We start from the raw sequence: 23,813 nt of genomic DNA, 5'->3' as shown, positions 1-23,813 counted from the left end.
ACTTCTGCCGAGGAGGCAGCCTCTTTTATAGTATGGGGACCAGGAAGCGTGTGTTGGGTGATGGGTTTCTAAATAATTGAGAATTCTGCAATCTGGCAGTGTCTTTCAGGGCTCTCCAAAGTAAATAATTGCCAATCACATTAGCAGGTGAGACAGTTAAGCTATTTGGTCGACAAGATAAACAGAGAAAAATCTGAGATGGGATGTTACTCAAGACTTTATGGTTTCCTGAGCGGAGCCAAGGTTGGGGACCCATGCTCCCAAGGTAGCTTGGAGCATTGAAAGGAGGAGCCAGATAGACAGCCAGATAGAGCCCAGGAAGGGACCTCAGTCTCATCTCTTGGCCCTTTTCCTCTCCTGCTTTAATTTTTTTGCTCCAATTGGAGGATTCTTTCTCCTAAAATGTCGAAAGAGTCACACTGCATCCTAATTCTGGGGTATGTCTCCATTCCACGGCATAGGTCTCCTGTTTTCAGAGCCCCTATTGCACGTCAGGAGCTCTCTGTCCTCGTAAGAACCCTGAGAGGCAGAGTTTACTGCTCCTCTTTTATAGAGGAGGAAACTGAGATCCAGTGGGGACAAGTGCCCAAAGACCCAGAGAGGGTGCAGCAGAGTTAGAACGCAACTCACCGGAGAATGAAAACAACGGAAACAACAAAATCAACACCAACAGCAGACACTAGCCGAGCTCCTGCTGTATGCCTGGCCTGCCGTGGTGTTCACATGCAGCATCTCACAAAATCCTCACAACCCCGTACTCCTATTCTATAAGGGGGAAACTGAGGCTGAGTGTGAGGCGAGCTGTCCAGAGACGCACTGCTGGCCTGGGGTGAGACATTCACACTCGGGTCCTTTCCCTGAATCACTGCGCTGAGAGATGAAGGTGCCTCCCCACACTTGCTGGCCATTTTGATTTCCCCACCTGTGAACTTTACGCTTTCATGCTTCCCTTTTTATTTTTTAAAATTTCACTTAATTTTTATTTTATTTTTTGAGACAGTCTTACTCTGTCTCCCCGGCTAGAGTGCAGTGGTATGATCTCGGCTCATGACAACCTCCACCTCCCGGGTTCAAGCGATTCTCCTGCCTCAGCCTCCTGAGTAGCTGGGACTATAGGCGAGTGCCACCATGCCTGGCAAAGTTTTTGTATTTTTAGTAGAGACGGGGTTTCACCATGTTGGTCAGGCTGGCCTCGAACTCCTGACCTCAGGTGATCCACCTACCTCGGCCTCCCAAAGTGCTGGGATTACAGGCGTGAGCCACAGCGCCCGGCCACTTCTCTTTTACATCCTGGAAAAGTCTCTCCAGGTTCCCAGGCCTGAGGGATCCTTTGGCATCCTGGTCTCTATCCTACCCTTTCTTCTACCTTTCCCTAAATGGAGTAATCAGGCATTTAACCCCACCACTGGGGCCCTTGGAGTCTGTTTAGCAGATGAAAAAATGAAGACACAGGAAGCCCAAGGTCCTGGACCAGTGAGCGCAGCTCTTACCCTGCAAAACCTAACACCTTATAAGCAAAAGTGGAGAGAGAAGGAAGAAATGTGCATTTATTAAGCACTGACTGCATGCCAGGTGCTCTCCATATTTGAACCTCATCTTCTTCAGGAGTGGTTGGTATTGTTGTCTCTCATACATTGGATGAGGAGGCTGAGGATCAGAAAGGGTGACTGCTTCCTGGGGACACACAGCGAGGGAGTGTTGGAGTCAATTGACCCCGCCACCCTCCGTGTCTGTCTGAGTCCCTGGTAATCAGTGGGCCACACTGCCTCCTTCACACTAGGCCTTCACCGGCCTGCTCCACTGCTCTCCAGAGTCTGGGTGGTGCTTCCAAGGGTTTGGGGCCGTGGCTTTGAACTTAATTATCCATTCAAGGTACTTGCTGGACTCTGCCCATATCTTGGACATGGCAGTCATCCTCACAGTGGTCCCATCGTATAACTCTTGTGGGTTGGGTCAGGTTGCTACTATCTTTGTGGGGGAAACTGAGGCAGATAAGGCAAGGAATTAGTAGAGTTTGTGCAGCTAGTTAATGAAAGCTTACACCCTCTGGTTTGAGGCCAGGAGGCTGTGTCTGTATTGCAGCAGAAAGTGGGTGAATTTGGGCTCAAACAGCCCTGGTTCAAATCCTACGACCCTGGGCAAGTCAGTCCAGTTCCCTGAACTTCATTCAGTTTCCTCACCTGTAAAATGGGGAGAATAAAATCTGCCTCACAGGGCTATGGGGAGATGATGTCTGGGGAGCTGGTATGAATCACAGTTCATAAACTCAGGCGTCCACACATCTTTCTGATTTATCTATACTTTACCATTTCAAATGCCATTTTGCTCAGGAACAGAAATGTCCCCATTTCCCCCTGGGGTTTCATGTCTGTGCTAGGGGCTTTGTTTGTACCAAGGAGGCTGCCTTTCCCTGTTTTTGGCTGGCAATGCAGGAGACAGCCATGTGCCATCTGCCCCTAGATTGCAGAGACACTGTACTTCCCTCCTGGTGAAAGGTCCCTTCGGATTTAGCATTTACTTTCAACTCCTTTGTAAGACACAGAATTGTTCTGCTGTTCACCAGTTCCTTGGGCCTGATACAGGACTGTGAGGGGCTGCCCAAGCCCACCTGCCTGGATCCACCTAGACCCTCCCATTACCCTTCTCTCCCTGGGGTCTCATGCCCTCTTCTGGCTCTGGGAGGGAGCATGAACACAGACACCCTCTGTCTCTGGATCCCATACATGTGCTTGGGATTCTGTTCCCTCCATCCCATGCTCAGGTCTGCCTGGGAGCAGCAAGGGACAGAGGCACCATCAGAACCCACCAGAACTATGCTCCTTCCAGTTCTCCTGGACCCTCACACTTCACCAACCCAACATAGGGCATTTTCTAGTCTTGTGGGCAGAAAGACTTGCTTCAGCTTCATTGTGTGTGTGCTGTTCTCAGACTCTCCTATGCCCTGAGTTTAACAAGTCAAAAGCCAAGACTATAAAAACAAAAAAACTTACAGTAAAATTGACTTCTTTTAGTGGTATGGTCCTTTGAGTCTTACCACATGTATAGCCAGCCACCATTATAATCAGGGTAAAGAACAGTTCCATCCTCCCAAAAAGCACTCTCATGGGTCCCTTTACAGTCACACCCTGCCCCCATCTGCTGGCAACCACCTGTTTGTTTTCTGTCACTACCACTTTATCAAAAACCCAGGCTCTTGAAAGTCAAGAGCCTTGTTTCTGCTTCTGTTGAAACTGCCCTTCCTTGTGGCCACAGGGATGGCATGCTCCCTGCCCTGAACAGGGGAAAGGTCTCAGGGCACCAGGAAACAAGTGGAAGGACACACCACGAACATTTCAAGAGGTTTTCCCCACTCTGGTGATGTCAATACCCTCTCCATGTGTTTCTCAGAAACTGTAGGTGGTGCCTTTCCTTCCTGCTTCTCAGATTGCAATTGTGTTTGGAAGCCTTTGCTCAGGTTGTTTTGTCAATCAAGAGATCCATTTCTGGCCGGGTGTGGTGGCTCACATCTGTAATCTCAGCACTTTGGGAGGCCCAGGCAGGTGGATCATTTGAGGTCAGGAGTTCAAGACCAGCCTGGCCAACATGGCGAAATCCCATCTCTACTAAAAATACAAAAATTAGGTGGGCATTAGTTGCGCGCACCTGTAAACCCAGCTACTTGGGAGGCTGAGGCAGGAGAACTGCTTGAGCCTGGGAGGCAGAGGTTACAGTGAGCTGAGATCGAGCTACTGCACTCCAGTCTGGGTGACAGAGTGAGACTCTGTCTCAAAAAAAAAAAAAAAAAAAGATCCATTTCTAAAGGGCAGAATTGGTTTGATTTTTCAAAGGGCTCTGACCTATGCAAGGTCTGTTCTCCAGAATGTGAGAATGGGATGCGGGATCTGCTCCCCAGGAGAAAGTTCAGGATGGGGACTGAGTTAGAGAGGGTCTTCAGATGGCCTTGGAAGCTCCAGAGCATTCCCAGAGAGCCAGGAACCCCAACTTAGATGAAAAAAATATATATTCTCAAGTAGGGTTTGCTTCAGGCAAACTCCCCTTGCTTTTGAGATTAATCTTTGCACTTGCTTTTAAAGTGCAAAAAAAAAAAAATACTACTACTAATGATGAACAACCTTTTGTGAGACACTAGAGCTTTATGCCACCTGTAACAAGCCTGTGGGGAAACTGAGGCTCAAGGAGGGCTGTGACCTGCCCAGGGTCATCTCAGCTGGGAAGAGGTGAAGTCAGACTGTCATCTGGGGTTTCAGTGCTCTTACTTCAAGTGCAAGTTTGCATCACAGTTTTCAGTTCAGAAAGCACCTGCCCATCTTCCCTGGAGCCCTCCTGTTGATGGAGAGCTTCCCCTGCCAACCCCCCCTTTTTTTTCTTTTGAGACAGTTTTGCTCTGTCACCTAGGCTGAACCGTAGTGGCGCCATCACAGTTCACTGCAGCCTCGACCTCTTGAGCTCAGGTGATCCTCTCACTTCAGCCTTCTGGGTAGCTGGGACTGCAGGTATGCACCACTACACCTGGCTAATTTTCATGTTTTTGTAGAGACAGGGTTTTGCCATGTTGCATAGGCTGGCCCGAACTCCTGGGCTCAAGTGGTCTACCTGCCTTGGCTGCCCAAAGTGCTGGGATTACAGGTGTAAGCCACCGTGCATGGCCTTAAAAAATTTTTATTGTAGTAAGAACACTTAACATGAGATCCCCCGAGTTTTTTTTTTTTTTTCTTTTTAACAGTTTCTTTCTTTCCTTCCTTCCTTCCTTCCTTCCTTCCTTCCTTCCTTCCTTCCTTCCTTCCTTCCTTCTTTGTCTTGCTCTGTCTCCCAAGCAGGAGTGCAGTGGCATGATCTCGGCTCACTATAACTTCTGCCTCTCAGGCTCAAGTGATTCCTCGTGCCTCAGCCTCCCAAGTAGCTGGGATTATAGGTGTGTGCCACCACACCCAGCTAATTTTTGTATTAATATTTTTGGTAGAGATGGGGTTTCACCAGGTTGATCAGACTGGCCTCAAACTCCTGACCTCAGGTGATCCGCCCACCTCAGCCTCCCAAAGTGTTGGGATTTACAGGCGTGAGCCACCGCGCCTGGCCTTAACAAAGTTTTAAGTGTACAATACAGCATTGTTAACTGTAGGCATGATGTGGTATGACAGATCTCTAGAAATGCTTTGTTGCACCCCCTCTTTGTGCCTCAGTGTCCTTGCTTATGTCATGGAGCTAACGACCTCCACCTCCTAGGGCTGTGGGAGGGCTACAGTTTGGGGAAAAAACACATGTAGCTCCCAGCCCAATACCTGGCACAGAGTCAGTGCCCAGTAGTGGGAGGGCATGGAAGTTATAAAGCTCAGAGGGGCAGAGCCAGGACTGAGTTTCTGAACATTTGGGGCTGCATTTGGGCCTTAAACCGTCCCCCAGTGTGAACCCCAGTATCCTAATAGAGGTCCATTGTCCAACAAGCTCTTCTGGGAGGAAATGTAATGAGTCCATGCTCCATGAACCTTAAAATGAAAACAGAATGTCAGAAACCCAAGGAGGTCCCTACAGGAATTCCTGCACCAGCCCAGGAAGGTCAGGAGGAAGGCAGACAAAAGCTGCCTTCACCAGTGAACCAGGCAGCCTTGTTGGGGACCAGGCCTGGCCCTCCTGTGTTTGCTCTTTGAATCATGAGCAGGAAGAACCCCACAAGCTCACAGCTGGCAAGGAGAACACTAGCATTTAGGGTTGCAAATCCCCGATGAAGCATTTCGGATTAGGGAGCTTGAATTGAAAGACAGAGACGCGAGATTCTCCCGCCCTATTCTCATCTCTGAGCTGTTGACATTTCCTTATTTGAGCTTGTCAGTCCCACTGAACACATATTTCATCAGCCCCCGCTTGTGTGTGTGCATGTGTGTGTGTGTGTGGTGGGGTGAGGGGTGTTGGAAGGAAGGAAGGGAAGACCGGGAGGGAGGATTCACAGTGGTTTAGAGTGTGGGCTCTAGAGCTGGCTGCCTGAGTGCAGTCATTTTGGCCATTTCCTTACTGTGTGACCTTAGACAAGTGACTTTATTTCTCCGAGCCTCAGGCTTCTCATGCATAAAGTGAGCTGAAATTTTGTATCTGGTGGGGTTGCTGGGAGGCATTGATAAGATGCTGGATGTAAGCTCTGAGCACCAAGAAGCTCTGTATGTAACAAGTGCTTAATGTGTGTGCTACTGTAATTAATATGTGTGTGTTATTTTCCCTTGATTTCTCAGGTTGCTTTTTCAACTCTTGGTTGGAGGAGAGTGGGAATCCATATTTAATAATTGAATAGTCAACAGTCAAATCATTAACAATGGATTAATTGACATTTTTTTTTTTTTGAGATGGAGTCTCACTCTGTTGCCCAGACTGGAGTGCAGTGGAACGAACTTGGCTCACTGAACCTCTGCCTCCTGGGTTCAGGCAATTCTCCTGCCTCAGCTTCCTGAGTAGCTGGAATTACAGGCACCTGCCACCACGCCTAGCTAATTTTTGTGTTTTTAGTAGAGATGGGGTTTCACCATGTTGGCCAGGCTGGTCTCAAACTCCTGAGCTCAAATGATCCACCCACCTTGGCCTCCCAAAGTGCTGGGATTACAGGTATGAGCCACCATGCCTGGCTGGATTAAGTGACATTTAATAAGCATTTCCCATGAACCCATCACATGTGAAATATACTGCAAATGGTTTTTCATGGCTTTACTCCTTAAAAGCATCCTGCATTATAAATACATATATGGACTTTTTAGAGAGACAAGGTCTTGCTCTATCATCCAGGCTGGAGTACAGTGTTGCAATCATAGCTCACTGTAACCTTGAACTCCTAGGCTCAAGCAATCCTCCTGCCTTAGCCTCCCAAGTAACTGGGACTACAGGTGTGTGCCACTACCTCCAGCTAATTTTTCAAGCTTTTCGTAGACATAGGGTCTTGCTGCGTTGCCTAGGCTGGTCTCGAACTCCTGGCCTCAAGCAATCCTCCATCCTCAGCCTCCCAAAGTGTTGGGATTACAGGTGTGAGCCATCACAACCGACCAGTATTTTTATTGTCAAAATTGTTAAAGTACATTACACATAAGAAAAATGCATATATGTAAATACCTCAATGAGTTTTCAGAAACCAAACGTCCCTTCCCATACCCAGCACCTAGATCAGGAAACAGAATGCTATGAGCTCTCCAGAAGCCCCCTTCAATGCCCTCCTAGCATCTAACCCTTGCCCCAAGGTAACCACTATCTTATCTCTGGCGGCACGGATTAGTTTTTCTGTTTTTGGACTCACATAAATGGGAGATGCAACACATGCCCTTTTGCGTATGGCTTCTGTCATGTAACATTCTGTTTATGAGATTCATCCACGTGCTGTGTGCAATTGTAGGTCATTTCCATCACTATAGAGATTCCAGTGGGTGCTCTGCCCATTCTATTTATTCATTCTTTTGATGGGCATGGGGGGATGTTGAGTTTGGGGTTATGATGGACATTGCTGCTATGAACTTCCTTGCCTTTTGCTCCACACGTGCATGTGTTTTTGTTGAGAATACACTAGGTAGTGGAATTGCTGAGTTGTAAAGCAAGCCTGTGTTTAACTTTAGGAGATGCTTTACAAAGTGGTGGTAGAATTTATTTCCCACCAGCAGCATGGGATGGCTTCTGTTGCGCCACATCTTGCAAGATTTCTATTCCCATTTTGCAAATGATGAAGACCGAAAGGTAACAAGCTTTGTCCCAAATGCAGCTAGTGGATCCTAAGACTAGAATCCATCCACTCATTGAGCCACAAATATTTACTGAGCATGCACTCTGTGCCAGCTGTATGCTGGGGCTGGGATTCATGGGTCACCATGGTGCATGGCACCTACACCCTCATGGAACTGCCAGTTGGGCTGAATTGAAGGTGAGCTCAGATGTGTTTAGTGCCCATGGTTTCACTTTTCCACTCTCTCGCCCTTTCTCTACACCCCCTTGGAGCCCAGCAGTATTCTTGACACATATTAGGTGCTCAGTAAATATGGAATGAAAGAATGAGAGAATGAGAAATCTCAACAGGACCCTCCCTGCATTTTTTTTTGTCCTGGTATTTCTGGGCTAATGAGCAACCATAGGGATATTTGTTCTCAGGAGGATACTTCATCAGGTCTGACTTCTAGACCTAAACCCCGGGGCCCAGGCGAGAGGGACCTGTGCACCCTTCAGAGCTAGAGTTTATTGTAGGAGAGGATGGGGTGTCCACAGGGCCTGGGGTAAAGTTCTTAGGGTAGCAGAAGCCCCACTCTAAGGGAGACTTAAGGTCCCAAGATGTGGACTTTCCTTCTGATCAGCAGTAGTCAGCTGGGGGACTCTCCAGCCTGGCATGCAGAGGGTTGGCTGGATTCATTGTGGGTTGGTTCATGAGCAGCCTCCTGTTCTGTAAGGAGAAGAGGTAGCATCTGTCACCAGCGTGCCCACCTCCCAACTCCCACACCGAAGGGAAACCCTCATCCATCCATGGTGACCAAAGGCAGGTGCTGGGAGCTTTCACGTGAAAACCCTCCCCAAATGATGCTGAATTATTTGCTTCTTGGTGTCTTCACTTCACTAGTCTATGAGCTCTATATGGGAACTGTAACTGTTTATTGGTAACTGGAGTAGAGATGGTCTCAGGTTTGGGGTGGGGCCAGTGCTCCCTACGGGATTGGGTGGAGATCTTGGAAGCAGCTAGAATCTCTGGTAACCTGATGACTTCAGTGACTTGGCAGGGCACAGCCTGCTTGGTAGGGGCACGTTCTGCTGTCCCAGCTCTCTTGGGGGATAGTGTGGTCATCATAATATGGTCACCTCTAAAGTGTTCTCACAGCACATGCAGACGCCCCTTAGCAGGCCTCCCTGGGGGCTCCAGGGCTGGGGGTACCTCTTTCAGCCACTTGCCAGTCCTAAGGAGTCCTCACTGGATGGACCAGACACTCACCTATGAGGCTTTTCAACAGTTTCACATCCAGCTGTCCGAGGATTTCACCGATCAGAGGACATACCTGGACCATCAGCACAGAGAGAAGGATCAGGCCAGGGGCTGGAAAAGGAAAACTGAAGTGCCTATAGCAGGAAACTTCAACTCCATGGGATTTTTCCAGTAGGAATCGTGGCCAGGGCAGCTCCCTTGCCGTGGGCGCCAACTACCTGCTCAGTGTCATGCACAACACTTCCACACTTTGTCTCCACAAATCCTCATCATATAAGATAGGGACTATGGTGGTTCCCATGCTACAGGTAGGAACACTGAGGCTCAGGGAGGCAAAGTCTCTTGCTCAAGGATAGGCTGGCAAAACTCATGGCCAAACTGAAATTTTAAATTGAGACTTTTCAAGCTCTAAAACCCAATGTTTGAAATCCTTTGCTAAATTGCCAGTGGATATGCCTTAACCCTCGGACTCAAGGATGCTCAAGATGCAAAGTTTTTTCTAAGCTTACCTGACTTTCTACCAGGTGTGGGAGAACTTTTTGCAGGTTCTCTTTGAGGTTGTAGAGAAACTGATTCATCTTTGGTGGGATAGCCCTAGAAAGAAAGGTAGAGGTACAGAACAGAACAGAGCAATCCAGGCAATATTAAAGCCAGGAGGTATGTGTTGAGTACACCTTCCACAGTCTTTTAATCCTCACTCAGCCCCATGCCGGAAGTATCATTGTCAGCGATCGTCAAAGGGGTAGCTCAGACTTTGCCCAAGGTCACACAGCTAATAAATGCTGGTTATATTAGAAACATGGCAACAGAGCACCAGATTCCAGAGTTTTTCCCTTACACTGTCCTCCCATGAAAGTCTGGTACAATCTAGGTGCTCAATGAATATCTGATGAATAAATGAACAGACATCCACTGAGGTCTTCATTGCTTTCAGCATTCCGGAATTACAGAGATAAATCAGGCACAAGTCTTGCCTTCAAGGGACTTACAGTCAGTTGAAATTGAAAGACTTGGTCAGCCAGTCTATGGAGCTTTATTAAAGCTGTATTTTGTGTCTTGTTCACCACTGTATCCCTAGCATCAGGTGTGGTGCTGGCATACAGTAGGTTTTTTGGAAATATATGAATGAATGAGGGATAAGGAGGAGCTTCAGAGAAGATGGGATGGACATTCCAGGCAAGAAGATCAGCATGTGCAAAGGCACAGTGGTGTGAAAATGTACGGTGTCTGGTGGAGGACAAAGGGCACAAAAGTTTGCAGGGGAGAGGACAAGCAGGGCCTTGAGTGAAATTTGGGAGTTGCTCTTTATCCAGAGGGCACTGGGAACCACTGGAGGCTTTGGAGCAGGGTGTTGGGCATTGCCAGATTTCTGTGTTAGAAAGTTATTTCTGCTGCAGGATGGGGAATGGAGTGTAGGAGGGGAGATCCGGGCCAGGGAAAGCCAGGAGGAGGTTCCTGTAGTGCTCCAGGTAGTGGAGTAGGAGATGGAGATAAGAGAAGCTGAGGGCTACTAGCAAGTCATTGATGGGAACTGGTGATGAAGGGCCTGAGGAGTGAGGAGGGAGAAGAGTCTGGCTTCTGGGAGGGTGGTAGGGTCATCACAGATGGGAACATGGGAGGAGGAGCAGATTCTGGGGGAAGGATGAGATCTGCTTTGGACTAATTTAGGAGATGGTCAGGAAGTGACGCTGCAGCTGGGGCTCATCAGGGAGGAGGCCCAGCTCTGGGGAGGGGCAGCTGAGGTCTTACTCTGTGAGGACGGCCACGTGGACACTGCTGGGCTCTGCATCGCATTTGCCTATCACCAGATCCCTCCTGCCAAACTCATCTTTCTCCAGCCAGAACTCCACAACGATGCTCATGTGTGCACACATCTTTATGATGTTGTTATCGAAGGACCTGCAGATGAGAGAGGAAGAGGAGGAAGTGCAAGGGGAGGAGGTAGAGAAAGAGTAGAAATCTCCGTATTGGCAAAGATGGGCACTATCTACCGTCAGGGCTTCCCCTGGCACTCTGAGTCCTTTCAACAAACTAGGCCCAGTTAAATCCTGAAGTCAGTGATTAAAGAGAAAACAGCTGTAGCCAGAGTGACTTTGAAAACCCCTTAAATAGGCCTTTGGAAATTCAAATGTTGAGAATTAATCTCTGTGTCAAAAATCTTTCCCATTTAGCTGCATCCTCCCTTTCTTGGGGGCAGCGGATGTCAAAGGATAGTTTGAACAGGAGGATGGTGAGCAGGGGTGATGAGATGATTACAGCAGTTCTCCCTTTCTCTCTTTAATCAAGCCCAGTTGTTGTGATCTCTCATAGGTTTGAATGAGCAAATGACTTCCTTCCACTGACTAATGATTGTCATCCATATTTCAGGTGACGAAACCAAGGCTCAGAGAGGTGAAGTGACTTGCCCAAGGTCACACAGCAAGTGGCTTTGGAAGCCAGGATTTGAATTTAGGTTGGGATCAGAAAGATCTGAATTTCCCAGATTCCCTGCGAGGAGGGCCAGCAACTCTCAGATGCTGCTTCTGTATGACTCACGGTCTCAATTCAAGGTCAAATTCAAGTGAGATGTTTGCCGAGAACCACTCCTTATGGAATGACATCTGGATCCCGCCATAGTCCAGCTGAATGTTGGTGATGTTGATGCTGCACAAGGAAAGAGCAGAGGCCCTGCAAGGGTGAGAGACCTCAGAACAGGTAAGGTTTCCTGCTAACAAGGCTGTCCCAACTATAAAGAGGGCCTGGCAATGGGATTTGGAGTGTGATTCTTTTACAGATGCTCTGAGGGCAAGAGTCAGGTGCGGGAGCCCTGGACTGCAAGCTGCCCCAGAGTGGCCCTAACAGTGCCACACGGTTTTGATTTGTGCAGCTGGGCCCCCACTCTTCCTTGTGTGGGCCTTCCACCTTCTCTTCTTTCAATCTTCCTACCTTCCCTCTTCACAGGCCTTGCACCTCCCCAGCCCCCCATCAACTCTACCCTTCGATCTAGAGCTCTATAAAGAGTTCCAGGGCCACGGATGGAACTCAGGGTCTCACCTGCTCTCTTGCTGCTGCTGGTGTTTCCTGCTGCTGATTAGCCAGCCCACCATCCCTGGGGCCACTTGTGCTGAGGCATTCAGTCTGTCCCCAAAGTGGATGTTCTGGATTCGGCTTTCTGCGTTGTGCTTTATGAGACCCTGAGCAATAACTGGAAATGCACAAGGACCACCGATTTTGCGCAGTGTCATGGAAAAGGTGGGGGGCTTGGGATTCGGAGACCTGGGTTGCAGGCTGGTGCAAGCTCTGATTGCTTAGTGAGTGGTGCATGTCACCACCTCCCCATGGAGATCTACCTTCTTCATCTATGAAATTATGCTTTGCAAGATTGATGTGAGAAACAAAGAAAAACACCTGCGGAGGGTCTGGCAGGCAACAGCTGCTCAAAGGGGGGTATTCTGGTTGAAAGTTCACCCAACACTGTATTTCAGTCTGGAGCATGGAGCTAACATATGGAATGTAGACCAGAGTCAATGCTGGTTGAAGAGAAAATTAGATGGATAGGTACAGAGAGAATAGATGTAAATTGCTCCACACTATGTCTAGAATAAATTGCAGGACCCAGTGGAGCTTCCACCAGAAAAGAATAAATCTCCCAAAGGAAGAAATTTTTAAAGCTATGGAGATGCTTAAGTCCTGCCTATTTTGTCTCTAGACCCTCCTGCCTGGGGTGAGGACCTAGCTCTGATGAACCTCAGAGTGTACCACAGGGCACGTTATTTCACTGGTTTGACCTGTCCTGAGATCAGGTCCCACACTGAGAACTCTGGGTTACTGCAGAGCAGCAGAAACCTTTGTCATGCCCCATCTCCCTCCTCCAAGACAGCACCTTGGAGTTGTTTGTTTCAGCAATGTTTGTTTCTGTGGCTTACAAACAAGAATGTGTCTGAAGTAGCAGATCTTGATTCAAGTCCTGGCTCTATCATCTCCCTGGGTCTTGGCTTCTTCATCTGTATAACAGGGGCAGTACCTCACAGGATTCTTGTGAGGAATATTAAGACCATTCATTCATTCATCCAACAAATATTTATTGAGCATCTACTGGGTGTCAGGCCCCAAGCTGGGCACTGAGAGTACAAACCAGTTTTATGTTTACTAGGAGAGATATATATTAAACAAATAGTTTCAAGGATAGAGTGAACCTATAGGTATGCCCAGAACTCTTAGTAGTTCTTGGTTCATGATTATAGTGGTGCTTGGGAATTTGTGAGCAGCAGACACCAGTGGTTGCCAGTCTAATATTCATCTACCCATCCATCCATCCATTCATCCATCCATCCACTCATCCGTCCATCCATTCATCCATCCAACCAACCATCCATCCATCCATCCATCCATCCATCCATTTGTCCATCTATCCATCCATTTATCCATTTATTCATTCTATCCTCCTCATCTGAACCCTGATTTGATTCAAGTACTCCCTTAAATTCCTGGTCTACATGAGGCTGTTGATTATCTGAACCATCAGGTGTGCCTCACCCTCACTGACTCTTTTGGGGTTCAAAGTTGGCACATGACCCAGTTGGCTCTATCAGACCAAACAAGAGGGGAAAATTCCTTTCTCTTTCTCCTATCGGAAAGAAGCAAGACAGCCTATAGCGCCAATGGCCATGCGTCACAATTTTCCTACCACACTGGGAACCAGCATGAGGATAAAACCATGATGATAGCAGAGCTGAGAAATAGACAAAATCTAGTCTGGAGGTAAGCTTTGAACTCATGACTGAACCAAACCTGGAGCTTGTCCTACCTCTGACTTTCAGTTATGTAAAATGACAACTTTTTTTATTGTGTAAGCCAGGTTGAGTTGGGTTTTCTGTTGCCTGCAGCTAAGTACTCTAACTGATAATATAATTTCACTGCCTTGACCCTACCTGAGATCAGGCCCTACGCTGAGAACTCTGGGCTACTGCAAAGAAGCTGCTACTTGTCATAGCAATAAACATATGCACAGTCAAAGCACTTTTCACATACTTTCCAGCATTTAAGTTTGAAAAGCAGCTTCATGAACTAACATTCTAACCACACTTATTGTATAAATGAGGTTACCTGGGTTCAGAATTATACACCAATATATTCAATAACCTAAATGAAAAGGATACATTTATGACAAACCACAAAATGCCAAGTTTTGATGAGAAAAAATAGAAAACATTCATAACCAAAGAAATTAAGAAATTTCTTAACAAATAAAAATGGTGATTGAAGATCTCATTCTCCAAGAGTTTCTAACCTAAAAGATTTTACGCAGAGTTTTATCAAACTTTTATAAAGAAATAACTGTGAAAGAAAATAGAAAAACAGAAAGATGTTAAATTCATTCTCTGAGGTTAGTATAACTTTCCTAGCCTCAAGGACAGTACCAAGAAAAGAAAGTTACGTATCAGTTTTATGTATGAAAAGTTTGCTAAGATCCTAAACAAATTATTAGCTAATGAAATCTTGGCCAGACGCAGTGGCTCACGCCTGTAATCCCAACATTTTGGGAGGCCAAGGCGGGCAGATCACCTGAGGTCTGGAGTTTGAGACCAGCCTGGCCAACATGGTGAAACCCTGTCTCTACTAAAAGTACATAAATCAGTAGGGCGTGGTAGTGGGGGCATCTGTAATCCCAGCTACTCGGGAGTCTGAGGCAGGAGAATCATTTGAACCCAGGCTGGGAGGTGGAGGTTTCAGTGAGCTGAGATCCCACCACTGTACTCCAGCCTGGGTGACAGAGCAAGACTCCATCGAAGAAAAAAAAATCTAATAGTACATCATAGAAACGTTCATTTTAGAAGTGTTAGGAAGGTTCAATAGCAGAAAAATCTATTAATACAATTTATCATTTAGTAGGTTGGAGGAAAAAAGTGATTAACTTTTAGATGCAGAGGAACATTTGTTAAAGGTCAATACTGACTTATGAGTAAGAAAAATTCATAAAGCTAGGGGCATAAGGAACAGGCTTAATGTGATAAACACTATATTCCAAAAACCTACAGAAAATATACTTGGAGGGGAATTCTGGATTCATTTCCATTCCTGTAGAAGGCTCTGGCTACAATGCAAGATAAGAAAAAGGCACAGGAAGTGTAAGGCTTAGAAGAGAAAAGATAAAGCTATTACTACTTACGGACGATATAATCCTCTAGATAGAAAAACCTACAGAATAAATAAAACAATAAAATTATAAGAGGTCAGCAAGGCTTTTGAATATCAGAAGAAGTCAACAGCTTTCCTTCCATCTGTACCTGCAATTCCAACTAGAAAATATAATAGAAGATTAGGTAGCATTTACTATGGCAAACTATAAATTCTCTAGGAATCACGTTAATAAATCATGCTCAATACATTGACAGGACTTTAAAATTTTCTTATGGGATATATAGTAAAATCTGAATAAATGGAAAGATACACTAAGTTTATGATTGGGAAGTCTAAAATATCAACTCTCTTTAAATTAACAAATTTATTTTAACTCCAATCAAATTTCCAGACTTTTTTTTTTTTTTTTAGACGGAGTCTTGCTCTGTTCCCCAGGCTGGAGTGCAGTGGCATGATCTTCACTCACTGCAAGCTCCGCCTCCCGGGTTCACGTCATTCTCCTACCTCGGCCTCCGGAGTAGCTGGGACTACAGGCCCTGGCCACCACGCCCGGCTAATTTTTTGTATTTTTAGTAGAGACGAGATTTCACCGTGTTGGCCAGGCTGGTCTTGAACTCCTGACCTCGTGATACGCCCGCTTTAGCCTCCCAAAGTGCTGGGATTACAGGCGTGAGCCACTGCGCCCAGCCTGATTTTCTTTCTTTTTTTTTTTTTTAGGAGACAGGGTCTTTGTTGCCCAGGCTGGAGTGCAGTGGCACAATTATAACTCATTGCAGTCTCAAACACCTGGGCACAAGTGATCCTCCCACCTCAGCCTCCCAAGTAGCTGGGACTACAGGCGTATGCCACCATGCCTGGCTAATTTTCTAATTTTATTTTTGTAGAGACAGGATCTTGATATGTTGCCCAGGCTGGTCTTGAATTCCTAGGCTCAAGCAATCTCCCACCTCAGCTTCTTAAAGTGTTAGGGAGCCACCATGCTCGGCCAGATGAATTTTTTAAAGGAACTTGACACACTCTAAAATTAATTTGGAAGAATATAGGTCTGTCAGATAAAACAGCATTTTACAAAGACTTTGTATTTACAATATTATGTTATTGGTGTAAAACAGATGTACAGATACAGCATAGGGAGTTCAGCAGTGAATCCTCATTTTTGGGAATTTGATCATTTAGTAGATGAGTTGGGGAAACTGAGTCATATGGAGAGAAGCGAAGCTGAATCTCTGCCTTACATACACAGGCATACATAAAGATAGCCTCCAGAGATGGATTAAAATCTTAAATGTGAAAGGTAAAACTATAAAGCTATTAGAAAAAAACAAAGTAGAATATGTCTGAGGTAGGAGCAAGGTCTTAAGACTCTCCAAACACAAACTATAAAACAAAATATTGATGAATTTGAAAATATTCCTGTTCAGTGAAGGACCTACAAAGTTAACAGATGACAGTTTGGGAGAAATATTCACAATGCATGAATCTGACAAAGGGCTAATGTTGAGAATTAAGTAATGTCTCTTCAAATCAAAGAGGATTAAAAAAACCCAGAAAAGCAAATTTAAAAATGGATAAAAAGTAAGAACAGGGAATTCAAAGAAGTCAAAATGGGGCCGGGCACAGTGGCTTACACTTGTAATGCCAGCAATTTGGGAGGCCGAGGTGGGTAGATCACTTGAGGTTAGGGGTTCGAGACCACTTGGCCAACATGATGAAACCCCATCGCCACTAAATATACAAAAATTAGCCGGGCATGGTGGCATGCACCTGTAATCTCAGCTACTCAGGAGGCTGAGGCAGGAGAATTGCTTGAACCTGGGAGGTGGACGTTTTCAGTTAGCCAAGATCATGCCACTGCACTGCAGCCTGGGTGACAGAGTGAGACTGTGTCTCCAAGAAAAAAAGTCAAATTGGTTAACAAAAGTATAAGATGCTCAAACTTCCCACTCACCAGATAAAGTCAAGCTAAAACAAGTAGCTATCACTCAACTACACATCAAACTGGCCAAAAAAAAAAAAAAAAGTATAAAAATAGTGTCATAGATCAAATTGTGTCCTCTCCTCCCCCAGTGCGATTGTCTTTGGAGATAGGGCCTTTAAAGAGCTAATTAAGGTTAAACGAGGTCATTAGGGTGTGGCCCTAAACTGATGGGATTGGTGTCCTCATAAGAAGAAACAGAAGAGATCTCTTTCTCTGCATGCACAGAGAAAAGGCTATATGGAGACATCGAGAAGGTGTCCGTCTGCAAGCCAGCAAGACAGGCCTCACCAGAAACCAACTCTATTTCCATCTTGATCTTGGACTTCCAGCCTCCAGAACTGTGAGAAAATGAATATGTGTTGTTTAATTCCCAGTCTGTGGTGTCTTATGAGGACAGCCCTAGTTGACTGATACAGCTCAGTACTCGGCAGTGCTGGGGAACATGGGGAGACAGGTATGCTCATTTCTTACTGGAGCACGTGTAGACCACACAGCCATTCTAGAGAGGATTCTGGCAGTTTTGGTTAAATTGAGTTTACCTCTACCTCAGGACCCAGCCACTCTCCTTCTGGGTATATCCCAGAGAAATTCTCCCACAGGCTGTAACAGGGACACTTGCAAGGAGGTTCATCTCAGTGTAGTTTATAATCGTGGAGAGTTAGAGACAACCTGCATGTCCATTCAGAGGGGAACAGCCAGATAAACTGAGGTGGATGAATCTTATGGCTCTTTCTGCACCAGCTGAAGCAACATAGATGTCAACAGCATAGTGTTGAGTGAAACCCGTAAAAAACCAGAATGGGATATATATGGCAATACAGTTTAGGTAAATTAAAGTACTGTACATACAAGGACACAGGCATATTTAAATACATCCATTAAACACACTGCAATGCCTGCCAAGGCAGTAGGGATATGGGAGTGAGAATAAGTCATAAAGGGGGAAAATAAGAAAATAAAACAAAAGGGGGACCTTGCAGTGATTTGTGCCAATGAGGATGTGCTAGAAATTGGCATATGATCAAGACAACCTCAATTTTCTGCACTTGAGGTCTAAGAAAAAGAGAAGAGGGTAAGTGACTAACCTGAAGTCACCCAGCAGGCTAGCAGTGGAGCCCAGATGGCACCTTCCCACCTCCCCAACCCCGTGGGCAGCAGGCAGAGCCTGGGGCTTAGCTTACTTCTTGCCAGGGTGGATTTGTTGTCTCTGTGGGCTTTGGCCAGGCCAGGCCAAGGCTGCTTGTGTGGTGCCAAGGGCAAGGCCAGCAAACCGAGGAGGATGAGGAGCCTCCAGAGTGGACACATCATAGGGTCTGGGACCTGCAGATGTCAAGAGTGTCAGATGGGGCCTGGGCAGATGGCTTTGAGGGTGGCAGTCTGGAGGGATGGGCTCATGGTTTTCTGCAGAAAGATGACATCAGAATTAGCCCCCAGCATGCTGTGGGGAGGGGCTGCACTGGACCCTGGCAGCTGCCACCAGGGCTTGCTCACATCGGGAGAGCAACAGGTGGAACCCTGGGGCGGGGGGCCAGGGCTCCAGAGGAAGGCCTTGTTGCTTGGAGACACTCACCAGAGTCTATTGTTGGGTCATCCAACAGGAGTCCTCTCCCAGACCCTGGCACAGGCTGGATGTTGGTGACTCTTTAGTGAACCAACGAATGAATACATTTGAGTGAGGATGGCTAACCCCAGGCTCTCCAATTGGGCTAGGACTTTCTTAAGGGCAAGACCAACCACTTCAATCCCTACCACGATACTTGCTTGTCAGAAATTGAGTGCTAATGAATGTTTGTTGAGTGACCAAACGACTGAATTGATGAGTGGAGATGGTTGATCTCTGAATCTCCTCCAAATTATGAGTTTCTTGAGGGCAGGATATGAGTCTAATTAATCCTCATGTCTACAGTGCCTCCCATGTTTGCCACATGGTAAGTACTGGTGAATGTTTGTTAATGCTACAAATGAATGAATAACTGAATGGATGGATCTTATCTTTCTGGATAAGATTTACACAGTCTTGAAGCCAAAGCATCAGGTTGACCTTGGAGCCCTGGGGTTGGGATTCAGAGAGAATTCAGTTTAAGTCCCCTGTCCTCACTCTCAGGAAATGGTGCCAAGTCCATCTAGTTTTTCCAGTCCCAGCCCGTGGAGCTGCCCTTTCCTCCCCTTTTCCCATCTCCCACAACCCATCTGTCAGGAGATCTTGCTGACACTTCCAGAACATGACCTCATCTAACAACTACTCCTCAACCACCATCAACTTGGTCTGAATTATTGCCAGTGGGTCCCAGCTGGTTTCTCAGCTTTTAACTGTGCCCACCTACAATCTCTTCCACACAGTAGCCTGAACAGTCATTTTAAGATGTAAGGTAGGCCGGGCGCGGTGGCTCATGCCTGTAATCCCAGCACTTTGGGAGGCTAAAGCGGGCGTATCATGAGGTCAGGAGTTCAAGACCAGCCTGGCCAACATGGTGAAACCCCATCTCTACTAAAAATACAAAAATTAGCCGGGAGTGGTGGTACACGCCTGTAGTCCCAGCTATTCGGGAGGCTGAGGCAGGAGAATTGCTTGAACCTGGGAGGCGGAGGTTGCAGTGAGCCGAGATCACACCACACTGCACTCTAGCCTGGCAACAGAGGAAGACTCCAACTCAAAAAAAAAAAAAAAAAAAAAAAAAAAAAAAAGTAAGGTAGACCATGCCACTCCTCTGCTCAAAACCCTCCAGCATTTCCTACTGCACGCAGAGCAAAAGCCACATTCCACACAACACCTCCCAGGCCCAGGAGGGTCCCTGCATCCTCTTGGACCTCACTGCCTGCAGCTCTTTCTTCCCCACTCCACTGCAGCAGCACAGGTCTCGGGGGTCTGGGCCCCACCATGCTATTGCTGTGAGCTCTGAGACAAAGGCATTTGTCACTGTCCCTGTGCTGTTTCCCCATACTATGGGGGACATAGAGGGTCCCATGTGGATGAGGGATGGGAACATCCTTTGCAAATTTCACAGAAGCCTTGGGGCTATTCTTGGGCAATTCATTCTGGTTTTGTAAGAGATTGTACTGAGAAAGTCTTGGTTCAGGGTGTTGGCTTTCCTTATTTGAGGTCCTTTCTCAGAGTTCATGCTCCCCTTGGGGATGTTTGTAGAATATCACTTACTTTGAAATGTATTTTTCTAGCCTTCCTGGTTTTATGTAAGTGGTTGGAATTTTGTTATTTATTGTCAAGAAAACAGAGAAGAGTGGGCATTGTCGGGAGGAACAAATCTGTTGTCCTTGGCTCTTTGGACATCTTAACACGGCGTGGGAGCTGTTGGTCCTACCTCATCACAGGCTGTGGTTCTCAGGGCCACAGAGCCTAATGAAAGGACAGCGTGGAGGGTATAGATTTTCAGAGCTTGATGCATGACAAGAGAGAGCAGATTTGGAGGGATGAGAGGGCCCTGCTCAGGGGCTGGGGACTGGATTTGAAGCCAACTTGGTGCAGGATCACATGCAGTCCAGAGCATGTGCTTTGGGGTCACGCAGACCAGGGTTCAACTCCTGACTCTGTCTCTTGGCGGAGTCAGCTCCCAGGTCTGTAAAAGGATCACAGTGCAGACCTCAGAGCTATAGTGAGGATTAAAGCGAATCATGCTTGGGCCAGTTCTCCAAAACCATGTTATTATGATGATCCTCCTCCTTGTCCTTACCCCTCTGAGCCTTCCTCACCTGTAAACCAGGGAAGCTGATGGAGTCAGTGACATGGAGCATAAGAATCCTGAGATGGTTCCTGGGACACGTGCGCAATGAATGCAGGAGCCACCTCTATCAAGTACTTTCACGAATGAAATGCAACTCCAGAAGGCAGGCAGGAATGATAGAGAGGCTGAGACAGCAGTGAGGGTGTGATGGTCCTGGAGTGAGCTTGCACGTGGCTGTTCAGATGGTGTGCTTTGCTGTCATTCATTCAATGAATAAAACCACTAAAGTCATTGAACACTGAGTGTCAGGAGCTGTGGGCTCTTGGGATCCCACAGAGAGTGGTCAGGCAGGGTCCTTGTCCTCATGGAGGACATAGCACATACCAGTGGGGAGACACACAGTCTTCCATTATCCCTGCAACTGAGCATGTGATTATGAAGTATGGCCCAGTGGTGAAGGAGGTGGGAGGTACCGTGGGAGGGCACAGGGAGGGGATACCTGGCCAATGGGGGAAAAGGGATGTCAGGGAAAAGACCTCCCTGAGGAGGTGGAGTTTCTTTAGCTGACATTCAAGGGAAAAAGCCCGGATTGGCTGGGCACCCGACGCTGGTGCTCTCAGGGAGGATGGTGGTGGATTGAGGACTGCTCCTTAATGAGCAACTACCTGGAGGCTGACGGGGCTTGCGTTTCTCCTTTGGGACCCGTTCCCTGTGTGAAGCCTGCTCTGTGGTCTGTCTCATTCCGCCCTCATGCCACAAAGGTGAGGAGACGGGGACCCAGAGAAACCCAGCGGCTGCCTAAGCTCCCAGCCAGGAAGAGGCTGAGCTGGCATCCCAGCGGGCTCTCTTGCCTTCCCCAGGACTGCCTCAGACACTGTTTTCCTTGGACACTGGAGCTGTGGAACACCACTGAGCCTCACACATTAGCAGCCTCCTCCACTATTCCAAATAGCTTTCCTTAAAACAAGCTTCTTTACCTTCTTGGGGGACATTTTGAAAATGCACTGGAAGCTTTGGTTTGTCTTTTAGGAAAAAAAACGCACCAAGCTAAAAAATGTTGCACACAGTACCAGGATTGTCATGGACCTCTTAAGGCATGCCCATGGGTTCAATGGTAAAACCCTTGCTCTCCTGGGAAATTGGCTTTCAAGGAGTTTGACTTTGAAAAAAATTCATTTATCCATCCACCCAACCATTATTTACTGTGGGCCAACTGTGCGCCAGGCACTGTGCTTGACTCTACGGAATAACAGTCACTCTATTCCCCAGCAGCTTATCAGCTGGTGAGGGAATCAGAACAAGGTGAAATAAACAAGAAACCAAATAACCATAAATTGTATTAAGGGGAAAAAGCTTAGTGTGAGATTGGAAATAGCAAGGAGGCCACATTAGACCAGGGTTAGGGAAGGTCTCAGGTGACATTCGAGCAGAGCCCAGGAGAAGAGGAGGAGATGGAGCCAGGCTTGAGTATAAAAATTTGGAAGGTGAGCCAGGCCGAGGGAACCATGAGGGCAAAGGCCCTCAGGTGGGAAAGGGCTTGGCAGGTTGGAGGAAGAAAGGAAGACAGCAGTGGCTGTCTATGGGGTGAGAAGTCTGTACCCATGTGCCCAGGGAGAGGGCGTGTCTCACATCCCTGGCTGCAGGAAGAGCTGTCCAGTGGGACAAGGAGGCAGGAACCTCCCTTGGCAGAACTCTGGGCCAAGAAGGCTTATGCACACCTGTGATCTCCAACGGCCAATTGGGGTGGCCACTTCCCCTCTTTGGGGCTCTAAGGAAATTCCAGTCTCTAGCAAAAGGCAGAGGTCCCCAAACTCCAGGGAACAGCAGAGAAGGCAGAAGCATTAAATGCAGATTCCTGAATCTGATTTAGTAGGGGCTGGGGGGAGGTTCTGGGAGTTGCCTTTGGAATGAACACCCTAGGGAGATGATGCAGGGGGTTCGGTCCATACTTTGAGAGTTACTCTTCTAAGGAATGGAATTCATTATTTATCTAGTCATTCATTCGTTCCATTCTTTATATATATATGTTTAACATACATATGCTTAACAACTACACAGAACTAGGGGCTAGAACTTTAATCCAAAGGCGAATTTCCTTAAAATGGCAGGGGAAGAGAGAGTGGGGACCGTTTCTGAATGGCATATTGGGTTTGACAAAAGAAGAGTTGACCTTTTCTGGGTTCTGAGGGCGGCATGGAGAGGACAAAGGGAAAATGGAAAAGCTGGAATTTCCAGGGGAGCATCACCGAATTTTGGAGGGAGAGATGGGACTTGTAAAAATGCAGATTCTTAGGTCACTTCTGATGAATTGAGTCAGGCTCTGTGAGGGGGAGCCTGGGAATAAGCTTCTGGACAATTCTGATGCACACGGTGTGTGAACACCACTTAGTTGAAATAATAACAGTGATACCAGCTAACAGTTATTGAGTGCTAACTGAGCTCTAGGGGCAAGCTAAGTGCTTTACCTGTAATGACTTATTGAATTCTCAACACAACCCTTTGCAGTAGGTACTGTTATTGTTGGCCTCCTTTTGCAGAGGCACAGAAATGTTAAGTAAAATCCCCAAATCCACCCAGCTGGGGAGGGGTGGGGCTCGGATGGGAGCCAGGTAGCCTGGCCTGCAGGAGGGAGCTCAGAGGAGCTGTTGCTCATTCCCCACCAACTGCTTCATCCCACACCCCATTCTGCTGCCCAACATGATCCTCAGGCCCCATTCCCCCAGCCACAAGCATTGCAAGGAGAGGCAGGAAGAATAATAAGGGCAGATGGATGTTGAGCCCTGACTCTGGAGTCACTTGTCTAAGGATACACAGCTGGTAAATGTGGAGCTAGGATTTGAACTTGGGCCACCTAGCTCTGACAGGCTGTACCTTGTTTCTGGATAAATTCACTTAAAACCCTTGACCTTCCCCGGCAGGGGTCTGCAAGCCTGTTCTGTCCAGCTGCATTTCCTCTTATATACTGCAGAGGCCACTAAGATTCTGTGGGACACACATGGCAAATACCAACATTTTCAGAGAGTTGATCCACCAGATGGACTGAAGACTGCAGGTCTCACCATAACCATGAACACTCTGGACCACAAGAGGGCAGGAACCAACCTGTCAAGCCCCG

The 23,813-nt window shown here is 47.1% G+C and overlaps 1 protein-coding gene across 2 annotated transcripts; it reads right to left on the bottom strand.

Annotated features, from left to right (window-relative positions):
* Nucleotides 1-8,171: 8,171 nt before the first annotated feature.
* On the bottom strand, nucleotides 8,172-18,599 carry BPIFA3 (BPI fold containing family A member 3). Of its 2 annotated transcripts, XM_054467072.1 has the most exons (7): nucleotides 18,203-18,599; nucleotides 11,957-12,107; nucleotides 11,459-11,566; nucleotides 10,673-10,822; nucleotides 9,433-9,517; nucleotides 8,933-8,996; nucleotides 8,172-8,392 (listed from the first exon to the last, which is right to left on the bottom strand). In XM_054467072.1, the coding sequence occupies exons 1-7, from the start codon at nucleotides 18,327-18,329 to the stop codon at nucleotides 8,313-8,315; spliced, it is 765 nt and encodes a 254-aa protein (XP_054323047.1). In that variant the 5' UTR covers nucleotides 18,330-18,599; the 3' UTR covers nucleotides 8,172-8,312. The 2 variants fall into 2 exon arrangements, with proteins under 2 accessions (XP_054323047.1, XP_054323048.1); XM_054467073.2 differs by lacking the exon at nucleotides 8,172-8,392 and having other exon boundaries at nucleotides 8,949-9,034; nucleotides 18,203-18,543.
* Nucleotides 18,600-23,813: the final 5,214 nt, after the last annotated feature.

The sequence above is a fragment of the Pongo pygmaeus genome, chromosome 21 (assembly GCF_028885625.2).
Source record: "Pongo pygmaeus isolate AG05252 chromosome 21, NHGRI_mPonPyg2-v2.0_pri, whole genome shotgun sequence".
NCBI lineage: Eukaryota > Metazoa > Chordata > Mammalia > Primates > Hominidae > Pongo > Pongo pygmaeus.
This window is presented reverse-complemented; position numbering and strand designations above follow the sequence as displayed.